The sequence below is a fragment of the Cherax quadricarinatus genome, unplaced genomic scaffold, assembly GCF_038502225.1.
Source record: "Cherax quadricarinatus isolate ZL_2023a unplaced genomic scaffold, ASM3850222v1 Contig25, whole genome shotgun sequence".
Classification (NCBI taxonomy): Eukaryota; Metazoa; Arthropoda; class Malacostraca; order Decapoda; family Parastacidae; genus Cherax; species Cherax quadricarinatus.
Window position 1 is genome coordinate 354858 of NW_027195051.1, and position 22643 is coordinate 377500.

At 44.6% G+C, this 22643-nt stretch overlaps 1 protein-coding gene across 6 annotated transcripts in view; it reads right to left on the bottom strand.

Moving 5' to 3' along the window:
- Nucleotides 1-415: 415 nt before the first annotated feature.
- Nucleotides 416-22643, bottom strand: part of Hn (phenylalanine hydroxylase) — a 42906-nt gene continuing 20678 nt past the window's right edge. For 2 of the 6 annotated variants that reach the window (XM_070079828.1, XM_070079829.1), the window contains exons 2-8: nt 15936-16058; nt 15481-15655; nt 14312-14474; nt 10043-10239; nt 7418-7680; nt 3928-4157; nt 416-1609 (exon numbers count right to left, since the gene is read on the bottom strand). In XM_070079828.1, coding sequence (XP_069935929.1) covers nt 1450-1609; nt 3928-4157; nt 7418-7680; nt 10043-10239; nt 14312-14474; nt 15481-15655; nt 15936-16058 — 1311 coding nt within the window. In that variant the 3' untranslated portion in view covers nt 416-1449. Of the gene's footprint in view, nt 1610-3927; nt 4158-7417; nt 7681-10042; nt 10240-14311; nt 14475-15480; nt 15656-15935; nt 16062-18200; nt 18336-22643 lie in introns of those variants that run through there. The other 4 variants (XM_070079827.1, XM_053799643.2, XM_070079830.1 and 1 more) reach the window with 3 other exon arrangements.

Below are 22643 nucleotides of genomic sequence, written 5' to 3' on the forward strand. Positions count from 1 at the left end.
TTATTACAAGGACTGTCTTATTTCCATTGGGGTCCTCAATCTTGTCCCCCAGGATGCGACCCACACCAGTCGACTAACACCCAGGTACCTATTTGCTGCTAGGTGAACAGGACAACAGGTGTAAGGAAACGTGTCGAAATATTTCCACCTCGCTGAGAATCCAACCCGGGCCCTCCGTGTATGAAGTGATAGCTTTGCCAACCCGGTCATGGGGTGTGGCGCGGCTGCGTTTGTTCGGCACCCGATTATGTGTTCGTGACCAGATGCAAAATTTGGCGAATTTTTTGGTCGTGAACCGATTCGTTCGTGTTCGGAAGCATTCGTGACCCGAGGTTTTACTGTATATTTTTTCATAATTATTGCTGTATGACCCTCGTAGGTTTAGCGCTTCTTTTTTATTATAACAATTTCATAATTATAAAGGTAGAAATAATTAAGTATATTATATTTTATTATCAATAAAATAATATATATTGTATAATATTAATAGTAAGCATAACATTGATTTTATAATAATATTAAAGATATGGGTAATATTGAACTCCAACAGCCATATTCTAGGGTAGTAGTGCGATTAGCTTTTCTTAATACGGTGAAAACACAGCTGGAGGGAGGAACCAGGACTTGTCTGCACTTTTTGAGTATCGGTTGACGGTCAGTGCCCTCCTTGGCAGGTCTTCTGAAGAGGACCTCATTTGAGGTCTAAATATGTCACATGTGGGTGATAGTCACCTTATACATATACTTTGGGTGACAGTCACCCCAATGCCTGTTCTCTGGCTGATAGTCAACAAATTATAGAGGCATAAAATGGGCCCAGGAGCTGGAGTTAATTATCTTATTGGCTAAGTTAGTGGTAATGAGTTATTTACAATTAGCAGATCAAAGACAGTTGATTCTATAATTGCTTTGATCTGAGGAGATGACCGTGTTTAAGTGAGCTTAGAGCGTCCATGAGTGCTTCTTAAAGGTGATCTCTTACAGGAGCTTAGATCTGAGGCGCTGACCGTGTTTAAGTGAGCTTAGAGCATCCATGAATGCTTCTTACAGGAGCTTTGATCTGTAGAGCTGACCGTCTTTAAGTGAGCTTAGAGCATCCATGAATGCTCCTTACAGGTAATCTCTTAGAGGAGCTTAGATCTGAGGAGCTGACCGTCTTTAAGTGAGCTTAGAGCATCCATGAGTGCTTCTTACAGGTGATCTCTTACAGGAGCTTAGATCTGAGGCGCTGACCGTGTTTAAGTGAGCTTAGAGCATCCATGAATGCTTCTTACAGGAGCTTTGATCTGTAGAGCTGACCGTCTTTAAGTGAGCTTAGAGCATCCATGAATGCTCCTTACAGGTAATCTCTTAGAGGAGCTTAGATCTGAGGAGCTGACCGTCTTTAAGTGAGCTTAGAGCGTCCATGAGTGCTTCTTAAAGTTGACCTCTTAGAGGAGCTGAGCGTGTCTAAGTGAGCTTAAGTAGAGCATCCATGAGGACTTGCATGTCACAATTGATCTCCCTCACTAGAGCTTCGATCTGAGGCTTAGAGTTGAGTATTTCAACTGATTGAGTGTATGGGTTGTAGCGCACTGAGAATGGTCTTGGGATTGATGTTGCGAATTGACTGTAAACAGAAGAGATTGAATTAGTTGAGTGCTGTGTGTGTGGGGGGGGGGTTGTGTGGGGTGTGTTGTGTGGGGTGTGTTGTGTGGGGTGTGTGTGTGTTGTGTCTGTGTGGTGTGTTGTGTGGGGTGTGTTGTGTGGGGTGTGTATGTGTTGTGTCTGTGTGGTGTGTGTGTGTGTTTTGTCTGTGTGGTGTGTTGTGTGGGGTGTGTTGTGTGGGGTGTGTGTGTGTTGTGTCTGTGTGGTGTGTTGTGTGGGGTGTGTGTGTGTTTTGTCTGTGTGGTGTGTTGTGTGTGGTGTGTTGTGTGGGGTGTGTGTGTGTTATGTCTGTGTGGTGTGTTGTGTGGGGTGTGTTGTGTGGGGTGTGTGTGTGTTGTGTCTGTGTGGTGTGTTGTGTGGGGTGTGTGTGTGTTGTGTCTGTGTGGTGTGTTGTGTGGGGTGTGTTGTGTGGGGTGTGTTGTGTGGGGTGTGTTGTGTGGGGTGTGTTGTGTGGGGTGTGTGTGTGTTGTGTCTGTGTGGTGTGTTGTGTGGGGTGTGTTGTGTGGGGTGTGTTGTGTGGGGTGTGTTGTGTGGGGTGTGTGTTGTGTGGGGTGTGTGTTGTGTGGGGTGTGTTGTGTGGGGTGTGTTGTGTGGGGTGTGTGTGTGTTGTGTCTGCGTGGTGTGTTGTGTGGGGTATGTGTGTGTTGTGTCTGTGTGGTGTGTTGTGTGGGGTGTGTTGTGTGGGGTGTGTTGTGTGGGGTGTGTGTGTGTTGTGTCTGTGTGGTGTGTTGTGTGGGGTGTGTTGTGTGGGGTGTGTGTGTGTTGTGTCTGTGTGGTGTGTTGTGTGTGGTGTGTTGTGTGGGGTGTGTGTGTGTGTGTGGGGTGTGTGTGTTGTGTCTGTGTGGTGTGTTGTGTGTGGTGTGTTGTGTGGGGTGTGTGTGTGTTGTGTCTGTGTGGTGTGTTGTGTGGGGTGTGTGTGTGTGGGGTGTGTGTGTGTTGTGTCTGTGTGGTGTGTTGTGTGTGGTGTGTTGTGTGGGGTGTGTTGTGTGTTATGTCTGTGTGGTGTGTTGTGTGGGGTGTGTGTGTGTTATGTCTGTGTGGTGTGTTGTGTGGGGTGTGTTGTGTGGGGTGTGTGTGTGTTGTGTCTGTGTGGTGTGTTGTGTGGGGTGTGTTGTGTGGGGTGTGTGTGTGTTGTGTCTGTGTGGTGTGTTGTGTGGGGTGTGTTGTGTGGGGTGTGTTGTGTGTTATGTCTGTGTGGTGTGTTGTGTGGGGTGTGTTGTGTGGGGTGTGTGTGTTATGTCTGTGTGGTGTGTTGTGTGGGGTGTGTTGTGTGGGGTGTGTGTGTGTTGTGTCTGTGTGGTGTGTTGTGTGTGGTGTGTTGTGTGTGGTGTGTTGTGTGGGGTGTGTGTGTGTGGGGTGTGTGTGTGTTGTGTCTGTGTGGTGTGTTGTGTGTGGTGTGTTGTGTGGGGTGTGTGTGTGTTATGTCTGTGTTGTGTGGGGTGTGTTGTGTGGGGTGTGTGTGTGTGGGGTGTGTGTGTGTTGTGTCTGTGTGGTGTGTTGTGTGTGGTGTGTTGTGTGGGGTGTGTGTGTGTTATGTCTGTGTGGTGTGTTGTGTGGGGTGTGTTGTGTGGGGTGTGTGTGTGTTGTGTCTGTGTGGTGTGTTGTGTGTGGTGTGTTGTGTGGGGTGTGTGTGTGTTATGTCTGTGTGGTGTGTTGTGTGTGGTGTGTTGTGTGGGGTGTGTGTGTGTTATGTCTGTGTGGTGTGTTGTGTGTGGTGTGTTGTGTGGGGTGTGTGTGTGTTATGTCTGTGTGGTGTGTTGTGTGGGGTGTGTTGTGTGGGGTGTGTGTGTGTTATGTCTGTGTGGTGTGTTGTGTGGGGTGTGTTGTGTGGGGTGTGTGTGTGTTATGTCTGTGTGGTGTGTTGTGTGGGGTGTGTTGTGTGGGGTGTGTTGTGTGGGGTGTGTGTGTGTTATGTCTGTGTGGTGTGTTGTGTGGGGTGTATAGTGTGTGTGTGTGTGTGTGTGTGTGTGTGTGTGTGTGTGTGTGTGTGTGTGTGTGTACTCGTCTATATGGGGGTTGCAGAGGTCGAGTCACAGCTCCTGGCCCCGTATACGTATACATGTGTTTTAATTCAATAAATCTATTAACACAGAAAAACACAATCACACGTCAAAAAATTTCTACAAGAAAAAATTTACTACGATTTATAAGTCATTAACAGAAAGTGGAAGAAAAGAAAAAGCAAAGAAACAAAAGAAAATGCAAAAGAACAGAAGAGAAAGCAAACGAACAAAGTTAATAAAGAAGAGAGAGTAAAACTCAACAACAGACTAAGCTCACATAAGCTTCTGTTTGGCGTCCTCGAAGCTCTCAGCAACATAGTAAACAGGCTGGTACTCAGTAATGGGGTACTTCTGGACACAGGTCTTGGCTGGGTCGAAGCACCTCAACTCAGGTTTGTCAGTGAGACAGTACTCAAGCTCTCCGAAGGACGACAGTAAGCCAGCTCCATAAGCCTTGTTCTTCCCATCTTGTCGACAGATTCCATACTCCACCGTGAACCAGTAACACTGTTGAGTAGATGGGTAGAGGCTGAAGTTAATGGATAGTGGCTTGGAATTTATGGATAGGGGCTTGGAATGTATGGATAGGGGCTTGGATTGATCGATAGGGACTTGGAATGTATGGATAGGGGCTTGGAATGCATGAATAGGGACTTGGAATGTATGGATAGGGGCTTGGAATGTATGCATAGGGGCTTGGAATGTATGGATAGGGGCTTGGAATGTATGGATATGGGAGCTGTGATTTCGTGCATTGGGCAGGGAGGTATAATATCTTGTAGGAGTGAGGAAGAGCCAGTTGTGTGTGTGAAGGAGGTACGTGAGGCTGTGTGTGGGGGGTGGGGAGGTGCATGATGCTGTGTGAGTGTGGGGGAGATGCATTAGGCAGTGGGTAGAACGAAATGAGGGAATAAAGCAGCTGGGATTGATGGGATCATGGCAGAAATATTAAAAGCAGGGGAGAATATAGTGTTGGAATGGTTGGTGCTTTTATTTAATAAATGTATGGAAGATGGTAAGGTACCTAGAAACTGGCAGAGAATATACATAGTTCCTTTGTATAAAGGCAAAGGGGACAAAAGAGGGTAGAAATTATGGAGAAATAAGCCTGTTGAGTATACCTGGTAAGGAATACGGTAGAGTTATTGAAAGAATTAAGAGTAAGACGGAGAGCAGGATAGCAGATGAACAAGGAGGCTTCAGGAAGGGTAGGGGGTGTGTAGACCAAGTATTTATAGTGAAACATGTAGGTGGGAAGTACAGTACCTGTACTCTGAAGGTTGAGTGAGGATGTTACAGTTCTGGAAGTGGGAAGTACAGTACCTGTACTCTGAAGGATGAGTGGGGATGTTACAGTTCTGGAGGTGGGAAGTACAGTACCTGTACTCTGAAGGATGAGTGGGGATGTTACAATACTGGAGGTGGGAAGTACAGTACCTGTACTCTGAAGGATGAGTGGGGATGTTACAATACTGGAGGTGGGAAGTACAGTACCTGTACTCTGAAGGATGAGTGGGGATGTTACAATACTGGAGGTGGGAAGTACAGTACCTGTACTCTGAAGGATGAGTGGGGATGTTACAATACTGGAGGTGGGAAGTACAGTACCTGTACTCTGAAGGATGAGTGGGGATGTTACAATACCGGAGGTGGGAAGTACAGTACCTGTACTCTGAAGGATGAGTGGGGATGTTACAATACTGGATGTGGGAAGTACAGTACCTGTACTCTGAAGGATGAGTGGGGATGTTACAATACTGGAGGTGGGAAGTACAGTACCTGTACTCTGAAGGATGAGTGGGGATGTTACAATACTGGAGGTGGGAAGTACAGTACCTGTACTCTGAAGGATGAGTGGGGATGTTACAATACTGGAGGTGGGAAGTACAGTACCTGTACTCTGAAGGATGAGTGGGGATGTTACAATACTGGATGTGGGAAGTACAGTACCTGTACTCTGAAGGATGAGTGGGGATGTTACAATACTGGAGGTGGGAAGTACAGTACCTGTACTCTGAAGGATGAGTGGGGATGTTACAATACTGGAGGTGGGAAGTACAGTACCTGTACTCTGAAGGATGAGTGGGGATGTTACAATACTGGATGTGGGAAGTACAGTACCTGTACTCTGAAGGATGAGTGGGGATGTTACAATACTGGAGGTGGGAAGTACAGTACCTGTACTCTGAAGGATGAGTGGGGATGTTACAATACTGGAGGTGGGAAGTACAGTACCTGTACTCTGAAGGATGAGTGGGGATGTTACAATACTGGAGGTGGGAAGTACAGTACCTGCACTCTGAAGGATGAGTGAGGATGTTACAGTACTGGAGGTGGGAAGTACAGTACCTGCACTCTGAAGGATGAGTGAGGATGTTACAGTTCTGGAGGTGGGAAGTACAGTACCTGTACTCTGAAGGATGAGTGGGGATGTTACAATACTGGAGGTGGGAAGTACAGTACCTGTACTCTGAAGGATGAGTGGGGATGTTACAATACTGGAGGTGGGAAGTACAGTACCTGTACTCTGAAGGATGGGTGAGGATGTTACAGTACTGGAGGTGGGAAGTACAGTACCTGCACTCTGAAGGATGAGTGGGGATGTTACAATACTGGAGGTGGGAAGTACAGTACCTGTACTCTGAAGGATGAGTGGGGATGTTACAATACTGGAGGTGGGAAGTACAGTACCTGTACTCTGAAGGATGAGTGGGGATGTTACAATACTGGAGGTGGGAAGTACAGTACCTGCACTCTGAAGGATGAGTGAGGATGTTACAGTACTGGAGGTGGGAAGTACAGTACCTGCACTCTGAAGGATGAGTGGGGATGTTACAGTACTGGAGGTGGGAAGTACAGTACCTGTACTCTGAAGGATGGGTGAGGATGTTACAGTTCTGGAGGTGGGAAGTACAGTACCTGCACTCTGAAGGATGAGTGGGGATGTTACAATACTGGAGGTGGGAAGTACAGTACCTGTACTCTGAAGGATGAGTGGGGATGTTACAGTACTGGAGGTGGGAAGTACAGTACCTGCACTCTGAAGGATGAGTGGGGATGTTACAATACTGGAGGTGGGAAGTACAGTACCTGTACTCTGAAGGATGAGTGGGGATGTTACAATACTGGAGGTGGGAAGTACAGTACCTGTACTCTGAAGGATGAGTGGGGATGTTACAATACTGGAGGTGGGAAGTACAGTACCTGTACTCTGAAGGATGGGTGAGGATGTTACAGTTCTGGAGGTGGGAAGTACAGTACCTGCACTCTGAAGGATGAGTGGGGATGTTACAATACTGGAGGTGGGAAGTACAGTACCTGTACTCTGAAGGATGAGTGGGGATGTTACAATACTGGAGGTGGGAAGTACAGTACCTGTACTCTGAAGGATGAGTGAGGATGTTACAGTACTGGAGGTGGGAAGTACAGTACCTGCACTCTGAAGGATGAGTGGGGATGTTACAATACTGGAGGTGGGAAGTACAGTACCTGTACTCTGAAGGATGAGTGGGGATGTTACAGTTCTGGAGGTGGGAAGTACAGTACCTGCACTCTGAAGGATGGGTGAGGATGTTACAGTTCTGGAGGTGGGAAGTACAGTACCTGCACTCTGAAGGATGGGTGAGGATGTTACAGTTCTGGAGGTGGGAAGTACAGTACCTGCACTCTGAAGGATGAGTGAGGATGTTACAGTCCTGCAGGTGGGAATGAGTGAGGATGTTAAAGTTCCGAGGTGGAAAATAAAAACCAAAATAATCTCAACTCACCGTTGCTAACTTTTCAATAAACTCATCAGGCGCCCCCAGGGAGGCTAAACCAATCTCCTGCGAGAACTGCGCAAAGGAAGGATCAGCTAGGAGAGGCGCATGACCCAATAGTTCATGACAGATGTCAGGCTCCGGCGTGTAGAGTGGCATACTAGGGTGACGGATGTACTGTGTTGAGTGGAAAACTCTGAATGCCAAGCCTGCCAGAAAGTCCCTAGATGACAGAAGACCTGCCACGGGACGCAAGGTGAAGCCAGTACAATCTGTAAATAAGTTTATTTAGGTACAGGCACACATTATTATACACAGTAACATGTGTGTAAATTACCTAGGATAACCCAAAGCAGTCAGTGGTTTATTTCCATTGGGATCCTGTGGGTTAGTTTGTGGTGATCAGTCCCTCTGAAGCCTCAGTAGACCACAGTCTTGTGTTGTGATTCCATTGCTTTACTCAGTAAGTTTATTTAGGTATAGATACACATAATTACAATTATCATGTAGTATAGTGTAAATTATCTCTCCCATTACTACTCCAGTACCTTCTTTCTCTCCTAGTCCCGTCCCTGTCCTCCTTTCCTGTATATACTGGCTCCCTCACTTCGTGTGTCAGTGTGACTAGTCAGTTTACCTGGAGTTTACCTGGAGAGAGTTCCGGGGGTCAACGCCCCCGCGGCCCGGTCTGTGACCAGGCCTCCTGGTGGATCAGAGCCTGATCAACCAGGCTGTTACTGTTGGCTGCACGCAAACCAACATACGAGCCACAGCCCGGCTGGTGAGGAACCGACTTTAGGTGCTTGTCCAGTGCCAGCTTGAAGACTGCCAGGGGTCTGTTGGTAATCCCCCTTATGTGTGCTGGGAGGCAGTTGAACAGTCTCGGGCCCCTGACACTTATTGTATGGTCTCTTAACGTGCTAGTGACACCCCTGTTTTTCATTGGGGGGATGTTGCATCGTCTGCCAAGTCTTTTGCTTTCGTAGTGAGTGATTTTCGTGTGCAAGTTCGGTACTAGTCCCTCTAGGATTTTCCAAGTGTATAAAATCATGTATCTCTCTCGCCTGCGTTCCAGGGAATACAGGTTTAGGAACCTGTCGGACCGAAACGTCGTCGTAAGTTCCTCTCTCGTATATGCGGGTTATTTGTGTATTGTTCCAGTCACACTGTTTTGCCTTTTTAAGCTCTTTATATTATAAATTGCCCCGTGGCCTGGTGGCTTAAGCTCTCGCTTCACGCGGCGAGGTTCTGGGTTCGATTCCCAGTGAGGGTAGAAACATTGGACGTGTATACACCGGTTGTCTATGTTCACTCACCAGTAAAATGGGTACCTGGGTGTCAGTGGACTGGTGTGGGTCGCATCCTGGGACAAAACTGACCTAATTTGTGTGAAATGCTCTACATAACAAGTGACTTTCTATACAGTAGTATGTCACTGATGTCAGCTATGGTCTGTATACCTTGTACATGTACTTGTAGTAAATAAATATAGTATAACCCAAAAAAGTCAAAGTGACTTATTTCTTATGGGCATTGTTGTCACCGTGAGCTCCATCTCCTTTAAGCAAGAGCCTGATACTAGATGTGGATTTTATTCCGGATTTTGGAAATAAGAAAGAGGATTTTGGATTTCAGCTCCAGTAGTGATTTGGATTTCAGTTCCAGTAGTGATTTCTTGTTCTCTGTCCCTCCTAAACGAAGACACATTCAGTATCTTCTCAGTATTTTAATTCTTTCTAACCAGCATTTCTCATCCTTATAATTAAGCTGGAAGAATGAGATACTTGGGCAGTATTTGGGAATCTTTACTGTAAAAACGTTTCGCCAGCCAGTGACTTCTTCAGTCCAATACAGAGAAGAGTGGAAGACCAGGGGTCGTTTGAGGTAATCAGTCCCTCAGCCTGGAGTCAATGCGTTCTGACCACCACTGTTTGATAGGTTGAATGCATCGACTCCAGGCTGAGGGACGGATTACCTCAAACTCTTTACCTTACACCATTCTTCTCTGAATACGACTGCAGAAGCCACTGTTTTATGTAACATATCTAGAGTAAAGACTCCTATGTCTTACACAAGTGTCTCTTTAATTTGTCACTTTTCTAAATTCGCAACACAGGGCTCTGTGATTCTGCACCTTCTCCTGTAGAGGAACCGTCTCTCCCTTTCTAAACTGCCTCTTCTCTCATTTTTTAATGGTTCAGATACTAATGGTATTAAACTCATTCTGAACACAATAGTACAAATCACTCATTCTGTGTTTCCAACATATTTCAGTAAGATTGTTTTAGTCCAATTAGTGTAGTTACCGTTAAATTTCTTGAGTATTTTCTCACTGTGTTAACTGTGTTATCATTAATATTTGTTAACAAATATTGAGAGGATAGCTATGTTAAAGATATTGAAGGGATAACTATTGAAAAATATTGAGAGGCTAACTATTGAAAAATATTGAAGGGATAACTACTGAAAAATATTGAGAGGCTAACTATTGAAAAATATTGAAGGGATAACTACTGAAAATTATTAAAGGCATAAATAAAAAAAATTAGGGGTAACAAAAACAAAATTTCGAAGGGGTAACTCCGATATCTCCAGGAAAACCCTCCAGACGGTACATTTCCCAACATTTCTCACCTTTGAGGAAGTTCGAAACGTCTTGGAGCTGCGGAATATTATCCTCCCGGTAGCCACAGTTCTCTATAAGCAGCGGGAACACCATGTTGTGTTCCTTACATGCGTGAGTCTTGTACAGTTTCGTTAAGTTACGAAATACATTACCCCAGGTGGCCACCTCCTCCTCCGTGTAGTCAATTCTGGGAATTTCTTGATTGCTGGGAATTGTGGGAATTGATTATTTAGAGTACACGCGGATATAATGGATGAATTCAGCTGTTTTAATATGATTGTTGATTTAATAGGGATAGATGTGACATTGGTGGGTGTTTAATAGGGACAAATGTGACATTGGTGACTGTTTAATAGGGACAAATGTGACATTGGTGACTGTTTAATAGGGATAAATGTGACATTGGTGGCTTTTTAATAGGGACAAATGTAACACTGGTGGCTGTTTAATAGGGACAAATAGGAATCATTTTAAAAATATATATTTGTTTTTCTGTTGATTGTTAACCTCAGTTAGTTCATAATAAGCCAGGATAAGCCTGGGAAGCCAGGATAAGCCTGGGAAGACAGGATAAGCCTGGGAAGCCAGGATAAGCCTGAGAAGCCAGTTAGTATGGTTTATTTTTATTGCAGTTCTTAGGAACTTCCTCAGGATGCCACCCAAAGCAGTTAGCTAATTACCAGATACCTACTTACTGCTAGGTGAACAGTGACAGCAGGTATTAGTAGACTAACACTCAGGTACCTACTTATTGGTAAATAAACGGGGACTGCAGGTGTTAGGTTAAGAGATTTATCCATACGTACAGCACCTGCTGCCTTGGTCACCTATGACTACATAGGTACCTGGGTGTTAGCCGAGTGTTGTGGGTGGCATCCTGGGGGAGGACCGAAGGATTTCAATGGATTGTAATAAAGTTGGTAGAATTACCGACAATATGTAAAGTAAAAGGACACAAGTGCAACTAATGTGACATTTTATTGTGGCAACGTTTCGCTCTCCAGGAGCTTTATCAAGCCATTACAAACAATACATGGACACAGAGGGTATATAAAGGCTCAGAGTGAGGTGCAATACTAGTGAGGTAACATTTCGATGTTCACTAGTGGTGGTAGTAGTAGTAGTAGTAGTAGTAGTAGTAGTAGTAGTAGTAGTAGTATTGCACCTCACTCTGAGCCTTTATATACCCTCTGTGTCCGCGTATTGTTTGTAATGGCTTGATAAAGCTCCTGGAGAGCGAAACGTTGCCACAATAAATGTCACATTAGTTGCACTTGTGTCCTTTTGATTTCAATGGAAATGAGCCACACTACCTGGTTTTGCTGGGTTATAACACACACACACACACACACACACACACACACACACACACACACACACACACACACACACACACACACACACACACACATACACACTCACTGGAGGACAGGAGGGTTAGGGGAGACATGATAACGACATACAAAATACTGAGAGGAATAGCTAAGGTGGACAGAGACAGGATGTTCCAGAGATGGGACACAGAAACAAGGGGTCATAGTTGGAAGTTAAAGACTCAGATGAATCACAGGGATGTTAGGAAGTATTTCTTCAGTCACAGAGTTGTCAGGAAGTGGAATAGTCTGGCAAGTGATGTAGTGGAGGCAGGAGCCATACATAGCTTTAAGATGAGGTTTGATAAAGCTCATGGAGCAGGGAAAGAGAAGACCTAGTAGCGATCAGTGAAGAGACGGGGCCAGGAGCTATGTCTCGACCCATGCAATCACAAATATGTGAGTACACAGACACACACAACGGTGACCTTCAAAGATGTAAATAGGGATAATCATCCTTGACAACAAACATGACCAGTCATGGAGTACGCAGCACCCTAGTGGAACCTCATCTAACCAAACACGAGGTTAACCTTCAGAGTCCACAGGCGATAATTCATACACACGCACACACATACCTGACAGGGAGGCAACAACGAGTCATGGCACGTGACGAGGTGTCAGAGTGGGCGCCTGTGGCAAGCGGGGTCCCACAGGGGTCAGTCCTAGGACCAGTGCTATTTTTGGTATATGTGAGTGACAGGACTGAAGGGATAGATTCAGAAGTGTCCCTGTTTGCAGATGATGTGAAGTTAATGAGGAGAATTAAATCAGATGAGGATCAGGCAGGACTTCAAAGAGACCTGGACAGACTGGACACCTAGTCCAGCAACTGGCTTCTCGAATTTAACCCCACCAAATGCAAAGTCATGAAGATCGGGGAAGGACAAAGAAGACCGCAGACATAGTATAGTCTAGGTGGCCAAAGACTGCAAACCTCGATCAAGGAGAAAGATCTTGGGGTGAGTATAACACCGAGCATGTCTCCTGTGGTGCACATCAACCAGATAACTGCTGCAGCATATGGGCGCCTGGCAAACCTAAGAATAGCGTTCCGATACCTCAGTATGGAATCGTTCAAGACTCTGTCCACCTTGTACGTCAGGCCCATACTGGAATACGCAGCGCCAGTTTGGAACTCACACCTGGTCAAGCACGTCAAGAAATTAGAGAAAGTGCAAAGGTTTGCAACAAAACTAATTCAGTAGCTAAGGGGATTGTCCTGAGAAGGAAGGTTAAGGGAAATTGGCGACACTGGAAGACAGGAGGGTTAGAGGAGACATGATAACGACATAGTGCGAGGAATTGACAAGGTGGACAGAGGCAGGATGTTCTAGACACGGGACACAGAAACAAGGGGTCACAGTTGGAAGTTGAAGACTCAGATGAGTCAAAGGAATGTTATGAAGTATTTCTTCAGTCATAGAGTTGTCAGGAAGTGGAACAATCTGGAGAGTGATGTAGTGGAGGCAGGATCCATACATAGCTTGAAGAAGAGGTATGATAAAGCTCATGGAGCAGGGAGAGAGAGGACCCAGTAGTGATCAGTGAATGGCGGGGCCAGGAGCTATGTCTCGATCCCTGCAACCACAAATAGGTGAGTACACACACACACACACACACACACACACACACACACACACACACACACACACACACATACGTGGCGAGGTGTCACAGTGGGCACCTGTGACCAGCGGGGTCCCACAGGGGTCAGTCCTAGGACCAGTGCTGTTTCTGGTATTTGTGAACGACATGACGGAAGGAATAGACTCCGAAGTGTCCCTGTTTGCAGATGACGTGAAGTTGATGAGAAGAATTCACTCGATCGAAGACCAGGCAGAACTACAAAGGGATCTGGACAGGCTGCAGACCTGGTCCAGCAATTGGCTCCTGGAGTTCAATCCCACCAAGTGCAAAGTCATGAAGATTGGGGAAGGGCAAAGAAGACCGCCTACGGAGTACAGTCTAGGGGGCCAGAGACTACAAACTTCACTCAAGGAAAAAGATCTTGGGGTGAGTATAACACCAGGCACATCTCCTGAAGCGCACATCAACCAAATAACTGTTGCAGCTTACAGGCGCCTAGCAAACCTCAGAACAGCATTCCGACATCTTAATAAGGAATCGTTCAGGACCCTGTACACCGTGTACGTTAGGTCCATATTGGAGTATGCGGCACCAGTTTGGAACCCACACCTAGCTAAGCACGTGAAGAAACTAGAGAAAGTGTAAAGGTTTGCAACAAGACTAGTCCCAGAGCTAAGAGGTATGTCCTACGAGGAGAGATTTAGGGATATCAACCTGACGACACTGGAGGACAAGAGAGATAGGGGGGACATGATAACGACTTACAAAATACTGAGAGGAATTGACAAGGTGGACGAAGACAGGATGTTCCAGAGACTGGACACAACAACAAGGGGACACAGTTGGAAGCTGAAGACACAGATGAATCACAGGAATGTTAGGAAGTATTTCTCCAGCCACAGAGTAGTCAGGAAGTGGAATAGTTTGGGAAGCGATGAAGTGGAGGCAGGATCCATACATAGCTTTGAGCAGAGGTATGATAAAGCTCACGGTTCAGGGAGAGTGACCTAGTAGCGACCAGTGAAGAAGCGGGGCCAGGAGCTTGGACTCGACCCCTGCAACCTCAACTAGGTGAGTATACACACACACACACACACACACACACACACACACACACACACACACACACACACACACACACACACACACACACAAACACTCACACACACACACACACACACACACACACACACACACACACACACACACACACACACACACACACATATATATATATATATATATATATATATATATATATATATATATATATATATATATATATATATTATAAGGTTGAAGTTATGGACTTACTGTCTGTAGAAATAAGCAATGTCAGCGAAGAACTTCCTCCTCTCGCGGTATATTGGGTCAGTAAAGCCAGGGTGGTCAGCATCCAGCTCTGATCCGTAGGAGAGAATCTGATTGGCGAAGCGGTCCAGATCGGCAATCTTACGAGGGAACCAGGGCACTGTGTCTGTAAGGAAGAGAAGGTGTAATCAGATCACCTGCCTAACATGGGCCAGTAGGCCTCCTGCAGTGCTCTTTCTTGAGCGGGTATGATTAAGACCTGCCTAGTATGGGACAGTAGACCTCCTGCAGTGTTCCTTCTTATATACATAACACTGATAACTTGGCATCTAAGAGACGTTTCGCCCACTAAGAGAGAGTAGGCCTTCACAGTGGAACACTGGGAAAAGTGGAGTGAGGCAGTAATAGGAGAGGCGGTTACATGTGGTCGGGGCCCTGGTATTAAAGTCATCCAGGAGTGTAAGATGGGCCCAGAGCTTTAGCAGTGGAGTTGTAGGAATCTAGAGAATCTCAAAGGAAGCTAGTGGTCATTGTAGTATAGTAGTGGCAGCAACAGCAGAAGTAATAGTAGTAGTAGTAGCAGTAGTAGTAGTAGTAATAGTAGTAGTAGTAGTAGCAGTAGTAGTAGTAGTAATAGCAGTAGTAGTAGTAATAGTTGTAGTAGTAGTAGTAGTAGTGCTTGTTGTAGTGGTTGCTGTAGTAACAGTAGTTGTAGACATAGTAATTATGGTAGTTGGTGTAGTAGTAGTAACAGCAGACCATAAGCGTGGTTGGCTCACCAGTAGTAGAAATAGTTAACTTTGATGTGTGACGCAGCAGATGTGGTTGTTAAAGTACAATCCCTGGGACTATAGACGACCTGGAAGGGTTACTTTGAGGTAATCAGTCCCTCAACTTCGGTGGAAGATAATCAGTCTATTGGCCCTACAGAAGCCACTGGAAGATTGGGTAATCAGTCCCTCAGTCTTGAGGTGCAGCAGCTGGAGATAAAGACACAGGTAGGCGGGGCCCACTAGTGCACTAACAGGTGTGTACCACACCTGTTATCTTGCCCATGCTATCCAGGTATCCCTTGTTACCCATGTATCTTACCCTTGTTATCCAGGTATCCCTTGTTACCCAGGTATCTTACCCTTGTTATCCAGGTATTCCTTGTTACCCAGGTATCTTACCCTTGTTATCCAGGTGGTTCCTGGAGATGACCTGGAAGTAGGAACAGCTGGCTCTCATCTCTTCCATGGCTGCTCCCAGGTCACCAGAGGTCGAGTCACACTCTACCATAAACTCGTACTTTGCTTCTCGTCTTGAAGGTCGAGACTCGATGTGTAGCAGGTTGACGTTGTGGGCCTGTCACATGCATAACACGGGTATAATACAGGTATATCACAGGTATATCACCAGTATAACACAGATATACCAAGTGTATCACACGTATAGAATTTTTTAAGGCTGGGAAAAAGAAAAGAATTTCCGTAAAGAATGGGACCCAATTTCCCCATTCTTGAAAACAAACCTAATGATTCCCGAGGATCAGAGAAGAAATGGGAAGAAAGCACTAAGAAGAAAAGAAGAAGAAACGAACAGGAAGATAATGAAGAAGGGAGAGAAGAAACTAGTTGGTATTTACCTGGAATATCTTGAGGGCATTAGCCAGCGCCCCGACCTCCTCTGTCATGGAGAAGATCAGCGTAGTACTCTTGGCCTCCTCTTCTCCCTCCATGATATACTGACCTCCCTCCATCAGTGTTGGCTGCTGGAGGAGAACAACAGTGTTAAACAACAGTCCGCAGAGTAATAATGGTGGAAATACCAACAAAATGATTGGTAAATGGACAGGAGGGATTGGGAGGATATAACACTGGAGGACAGGAGGGATAGGGGGGGATATGATAACACTGGAGGACAGGAGGGATAGGGGGGATATGATAACACTGGAGGACAGGAGGGATAGGGGGATATGATAACACTGGAGGACAGGAGGGATAGGGGGGATATGACAACACTGGAGGACAGGAGGGATAGGGGGGGTATGATAACACTGGAGGACAGGAGGGATTGGAAGAATATGATAACACTGGAGGACAGGAGGGATAGGGGGGGGTATGATAATGCTGGAGGACAGGAGGGATTGGAAGGATATGATAACACTGGAGGACAGGAGGGATAGGGGGGGGTATGATAACACTGGAGGACAGGAGGGATAGGGGGGGTATGATAACACTGGAGGACAGGAGGGATAGGGGGGTATGATAACACTGGAGGACAGGAGGGATTGGGAGGATATGATAACATTGGAGGACAGGAGGGATAGGGGGGTATGATAACACTGGAGGACAGGAGGGATAGGGGGGACACATGATTACGACATAAAAAATATTGAGAGGAATTGACAAGGTGGACAAGGACAGAATGCGTCACAGATGTAGCACAGCAACAAGAGGACGCAGCTACAAGTTTAAAAAATTCAGATGAGTCACAGGGACGCTAGGAAGTGTTTCTTCCATATCGGAGGTTATTGAGGAAAGTCGAGGACCACAGAATAGGAGAAATTTTTTCCTGGATAGAGGTGCGGTTGACGGATAGGCAACAGAGATTTTGCATAAACAGAGAGAAATCAGAGCGAGGACGCATCACAAGCGATGTTCCGCAGGGGTCAGTGTTGGGCCCCTTATTGTTCCATAGGGGTCAGTGTTGGGTCTCTCATTGTTCCACAGAGGTCAGTGTTGGGCCCCTCGTTGTTCCATAGGGGTTTAGTGTTGGGCCCCTTGTTCCACAGGGGTCAGTGTTGGGCCTCTTGTTGTTCACAATTTACATAAATGACATAAATGAAGAAATAAACAGTGACATAAGCAAGTTTGCAAATAACACCAAAATAAGCCGTCGAATTAACTCTGACGAAGACACTAGAGAGCTGCAGGAAGATCTAAATAGACTGACGCAGTGGTCGGAAAAGTGGCAGATACAGTTTAAAGTAGACAAGTGCAAAGCTCTAAAACCAAGACAACATTGCTTAAATGTTAGCAATAAAGAGAATAGAACTCTTAGTGTCCTCAGGTTATTATTCAACTCTATGTATCATTGGTTAGGCTTCATTTAGATTATGCTGCAATCAGTTTCATTATATCATGGAATTACCTTAACTACGATCAAGTCAATGTCCTTGACTTCCGCTTGGCCGATTTCATAGGACTGAGAAATTACCTGGGTGGGGTGAGCTGGAATGACCTGACTATGGGTCAGGTAGGTGGTGATGGTTGCCGAATAGAGAAATTAGATCAAACAGAAATGACCCTGAATAGGTAAACAATAGATTAAAACATTGACCAAAAGAGAGACATTTACAGGCGAATCAAAAGAGAGGATGGGCAGTTAAAAAAACATATTCAGTTAAAGAGAGAAATAAAAATGGAATCGGAAAAGCAAAGAGAGATTATGAGGTTAAAGTTGCAAGGGATTCGAAGACTAACCCAAAAGGATTCTTTCAGGTATAACAAACATTAGGGACAAGATATAACAAATTCTTTATAATGTCAAAGGCTACAACGGCTGTGAACCTGTTTTAAGGGTGTTGTAGGTAAGATTTAAGGACTACAAGGGTCATGTGAACCTGTTTAAGGATGTAGGTAAGGTTCAAGAACAACCACTTTTGAAGTTGATATCCTTAGAATTTAAGGCCTATGACGGCTATAAATTCTGCTAGAAATCATCCCATTTGTAACCTAGAATAGCAGGCCTACTGGCCCATACTAGGCAGGTCCTTCTTCAACCCAAACCCACTAACAAAAATTACCCAACCCATTATCAGTGTTACCCAAGAAATGAACCTTGATAACCCCATTAACTCATGTACAAGTCTCACTCAAATACAATCCTTCTGTCTAACTCAACTCACCTCCTTCACTATACCCAGCAATCCCTAATTCAATAACAGAACTACGATCCTCGTATCAACACCAGACAAGCAAAACAACTGCTGCTCCCGGAACACACCGAACACCAAGAAATCTACCGCAAGACTGATGCCTGAGGCTCTCCGGTTGCTCTATTTATACTTAACTCCAAGCGGTCTTCCCAGAGCCGCCGTTGGCGGCCGTGAAAAATATTGAATTCCGTTTCAAATCACTGGATATTGCAAATTTTTGTTGCGCGTTGCAGTAGATAGGGCGTTCGTGGGTGGTGGTTTGATTGTGGTTGTGGGGATTGTGGTTATTTGATGGGAGTTGGTGAAAAATAGGAGAAATGATGCTGTCGATAATGATTCAAGGTGAGTTTGTGATATGTTACGTCAGCCGTGGAAGTGATACAGTGTTTGTGCGGTAATAACGTCGCTGTATTACGTCAGATTTCCAGGTGGACGTACGTCGGATTTCCAGGTGGACGTACGTCGGATTTCCAGGTGGACGTACGTCGGATTTCCAGGTGGTGGACTATCCGAGGCTTACGTACGTCAGATAGATAGGTGGACTATAACAAGTTAACGTGCATCAGACTCCCAGTTGAACTGTCACAAGTTGACGTGCGTCTATAAAGTAGGTCAGAACCGAGTGTTGGTTAATGGGGGCTTAAAGTCTATGTACTACACGAGAGTGTAGTGTATATACACTGGGGCATGCACCTCTCAGTGTATATACACCGGGGCATACACCTCTCATTGTATATACACTGAGAGGTTTGTGTCTCAGAGACAACTTTACCAGAGGACCAGTCAATAAGATGACTGTGATCTCTGACATGACATTCTTGCCGACACCAATAACGCTCTTTTCTGTCATATTAGAAATCACAGTTATTGACTGGTCCTCTGGTAAAACTGTCTACCATACTTCTAGCTGTCACAGTCATTGTCTTGTTAAAGCATCACTTATACACAACTTTCCCAGTATGAATCTTAGTCGTGGCTGTCTCTGTAGATGTTTTTCTTACGCATTACATTATCAAGTGCTGCAAACATCAGAACACTCGTGATTTGACCTGATTCTTTCTTCTCCTCTTCTCCCTGTCTCTTCTAGCGCACTGAGCTCACACACTGAGGTCCGGAGATCGAATCCCCGGTACGGCTGGAAAAACATTAGGACACCTGCTGTCCATGTTCACCTAGCAGTAAAATGGGTACCTGGGTAGTAGTCGACTAGTGTGGGTCGCATCTTGGGACAAAACTGACCTAATTTGCGGGAAATGCTCAGCATAACAAGCGGCTTTCTGTATAATAGAATGTCATTGATGTCAGCTATGGTCTGTATACCTTGTACATGTACTGGTAGAAATTAAGATATTATTATTTCTTCTGCGTAAGTGTGTTCTGTCCTCCAGTTCTCCCTTGTGGTGTTGATCCTACCTCTTTTGGGCTCTTAGCTCTCCTGCAGGGCTCCTATAAGTGGGATCAGTCCTTAGACTGATCCCACTTATATTACTACAACTACTACTACTACTACTCCATAACTACTATTGCTACTAACATTACTATTGCCTCCCCTCAACTTTCACTCCCCTTTTCTATCTCTTGTCTCACTAAAACTACTCCTCCTACTTTCTATAACCACTGCTACTGCCACTACTTATTCTTCCTCTCGTGATCCCGTTCCTAACCCCCTTGCCTATACACAAGGTGTTTCAAAATATTAGACCCAATTTCAAAGGAGTAGAGATTTCAAATCGGGTCCATCTTTTGAAACACCTTGTATACTGGCTCCCTCACCTTCGTGTGTTACTCTAACTTGTTAATGGACCGTAACGTGTATTGTTCCAGTGCCGGTATTGTGCCTTTTTCTTCTCCATTGTAACGAAGTTCTTACAAACGTGTAAGTTGCCTGAACAAGTATGGAACAAGTCTTGGGGCATACAAAGTGATTTAGGTTTGATTCGAGGAAGAGGAGACGTTGTTTAAAGTTCTCTCATAAGAATCAACACCAGGTCAGTGGTATCAAGGTATCACTGTGTCTTGATTTTTTCCTTCTTGAGTTGTCTCGTGAAAATATTTTTAGAGATTAACCCAGTTGTTCCTAGTTTATACTAGAGCTACTAGTAATACTAGTACTACTAGTAATACTAGTACTATTGGTACTACTAGTACTATTAGTACTACTAGTACTAGTAGTACTATTACTGCCACCACTACTACCACCATATCTACGACCACGTAACATATATATATATATATATATATATATATATATATATATATATATATATATATATATATATATATATATATATATATATATATATCCAGTGGAGAGTGACGTAATAAGTCTAACAACCTCGTCACCACTTAAGCTGTGAAGTGAGTCAGTCATCTCTATTGTGTATATACACTGTCAGGTCAGTATCTCCATGTACATACATTTAGAGGTGTGTATGTATATACATCCTAGAATCTCCTTTAGGGTATCTATATAAGCTGCTTTCTCGATGACTATACATAAAGATAGGAAGAGAGTTTAACCTGCCTAGCATGGTCCAGTAGGTCTGCTATAATGCTGATGTAACAATGTCTGCAACTGCAGTAATTACTTAGCTAGTACCAGAGTTTCATTTTAAACTTAATTTTCAGGAAAGATAAAACACACACACACACACACACACACACACACACACACACACACACACACACACACACACACACACACACACAATGTCTGCAACTGCAGTAATTACTTAGTACCAGAGTTTCCTTGTAAACTGAAGGTTCAGGAAAGCTAAAACACACACACACACACACACACACACACACACACACACACACACACACACACACACACACACACACACACACACACAGACCTCACACACGCGCCTTAGGAGATGTGCTCGGTATGATGCTCACCCCAAGATCCTTTTCCTTGAGTGAGGTTTGAAGTCTTTGCTCCCCCCAGACTGTACTCCGTTTGCGGTCTTCTTTCACCTTCCCCAATCTTCATAACTTTGCACTTGGTGGGGTTGAATATCATGTGGGGTTCGAACACGTGGATAGGGTAAAGAAATACTCACGTAGGCTGGTAGTACATATATTATGGATAGTGTGGGAAGCGCCAAACAGCCGTGACCTGCCTCCTTGCTCTCACTCGTAAGACTGACTAACCCCAGTACCCATATGTGAGGGGGTGTTTGAAATACTGCTGTGGTCAGCAGCAATATGAATACAGACAGTGATTCACTCAGAGACGGTTGGTAGTGAGTCATCTACTGGTACACTGGTTACTGGTAACTGGTTACTAGGAACTGGTACTACTACTGAGAGCTCGGCTACGCTAACGTATGTCGTCCCGACATACAACTAATACAAACTAGAGATGGCAGGTATATGGCTTGGGCTGATTCTATACAATGTCAAAGTACACAACAATTGAACATTATAACATACATAAGTAGAATATTGGAATGGAAGCTTACGTAACTGAAACTGTAATGCAATACAAGATATAATATAACACAACTCATCGAATGAAACTCATCAAATGAAACTCATCGAATGAAACTCAACGAATGAAACTCATCGAATGAAACTCAACGAAAACTCATCGAATGAAACTCATCAAATGAAACTCATCGAATGAAACTCAACGTTGAGATTACACAATAGAAGTGATAAAAAAAATTTTGATCGATCGATCTGTATTCATGTGATCTACGGATTCTAAGGAAGAATATATACAAAGAAAGAAGTGTTTAACAGAAAGGCAGATTCGGTGCACTCAAATCTAGACTGTTAACTCTCAGAATTCGGAGAGAACGTGAACACAAAAAAAAAAAATTCTTGAATACTGATAAGTTGATACTGTAATTATTCATCTATACAGGTTATTTACATTTAACCCCAACTCTGCTAGGGTGAGATTGACATGCAGAATGGGTGTCATCTCTGGGAGGATCAAACTCTGTTGCACTGGCTAACTCATGCTGTATTTGAGGCAAATCTGAATTGGTAGTTACAAATGATACTTGAGGATTTCTCAATACCTGTCGTGTACGTAGGGAATAACGACATTCAGGTTGATCGTCTGACTGAGTATCAGAGGAAGAGAGTACAGGATCAGGAAGATTGTCAGAGTCTGTCACATTAGTCTGGGTTGGAACATCATTATCATCACATACTAACTTCATATGATCTAAATGCGATTCTTTATACTGACCAGTACTAAATTCTCTAACCTTATACTTATTACCAGTGATATGTTCAACTACTCGATAAGGACCAACAAACTTTTGATCAAGCTTTGGCATTGTAGACGTTTTGTTAAAGTTAGTCAGCATAACTCTCGAACCTACTTTGATTTTGGATGGCTTTGCTCGAGTGTTTGCGACTCTTGTAAATTCTGCTGTTGATTTATGAAGTGTT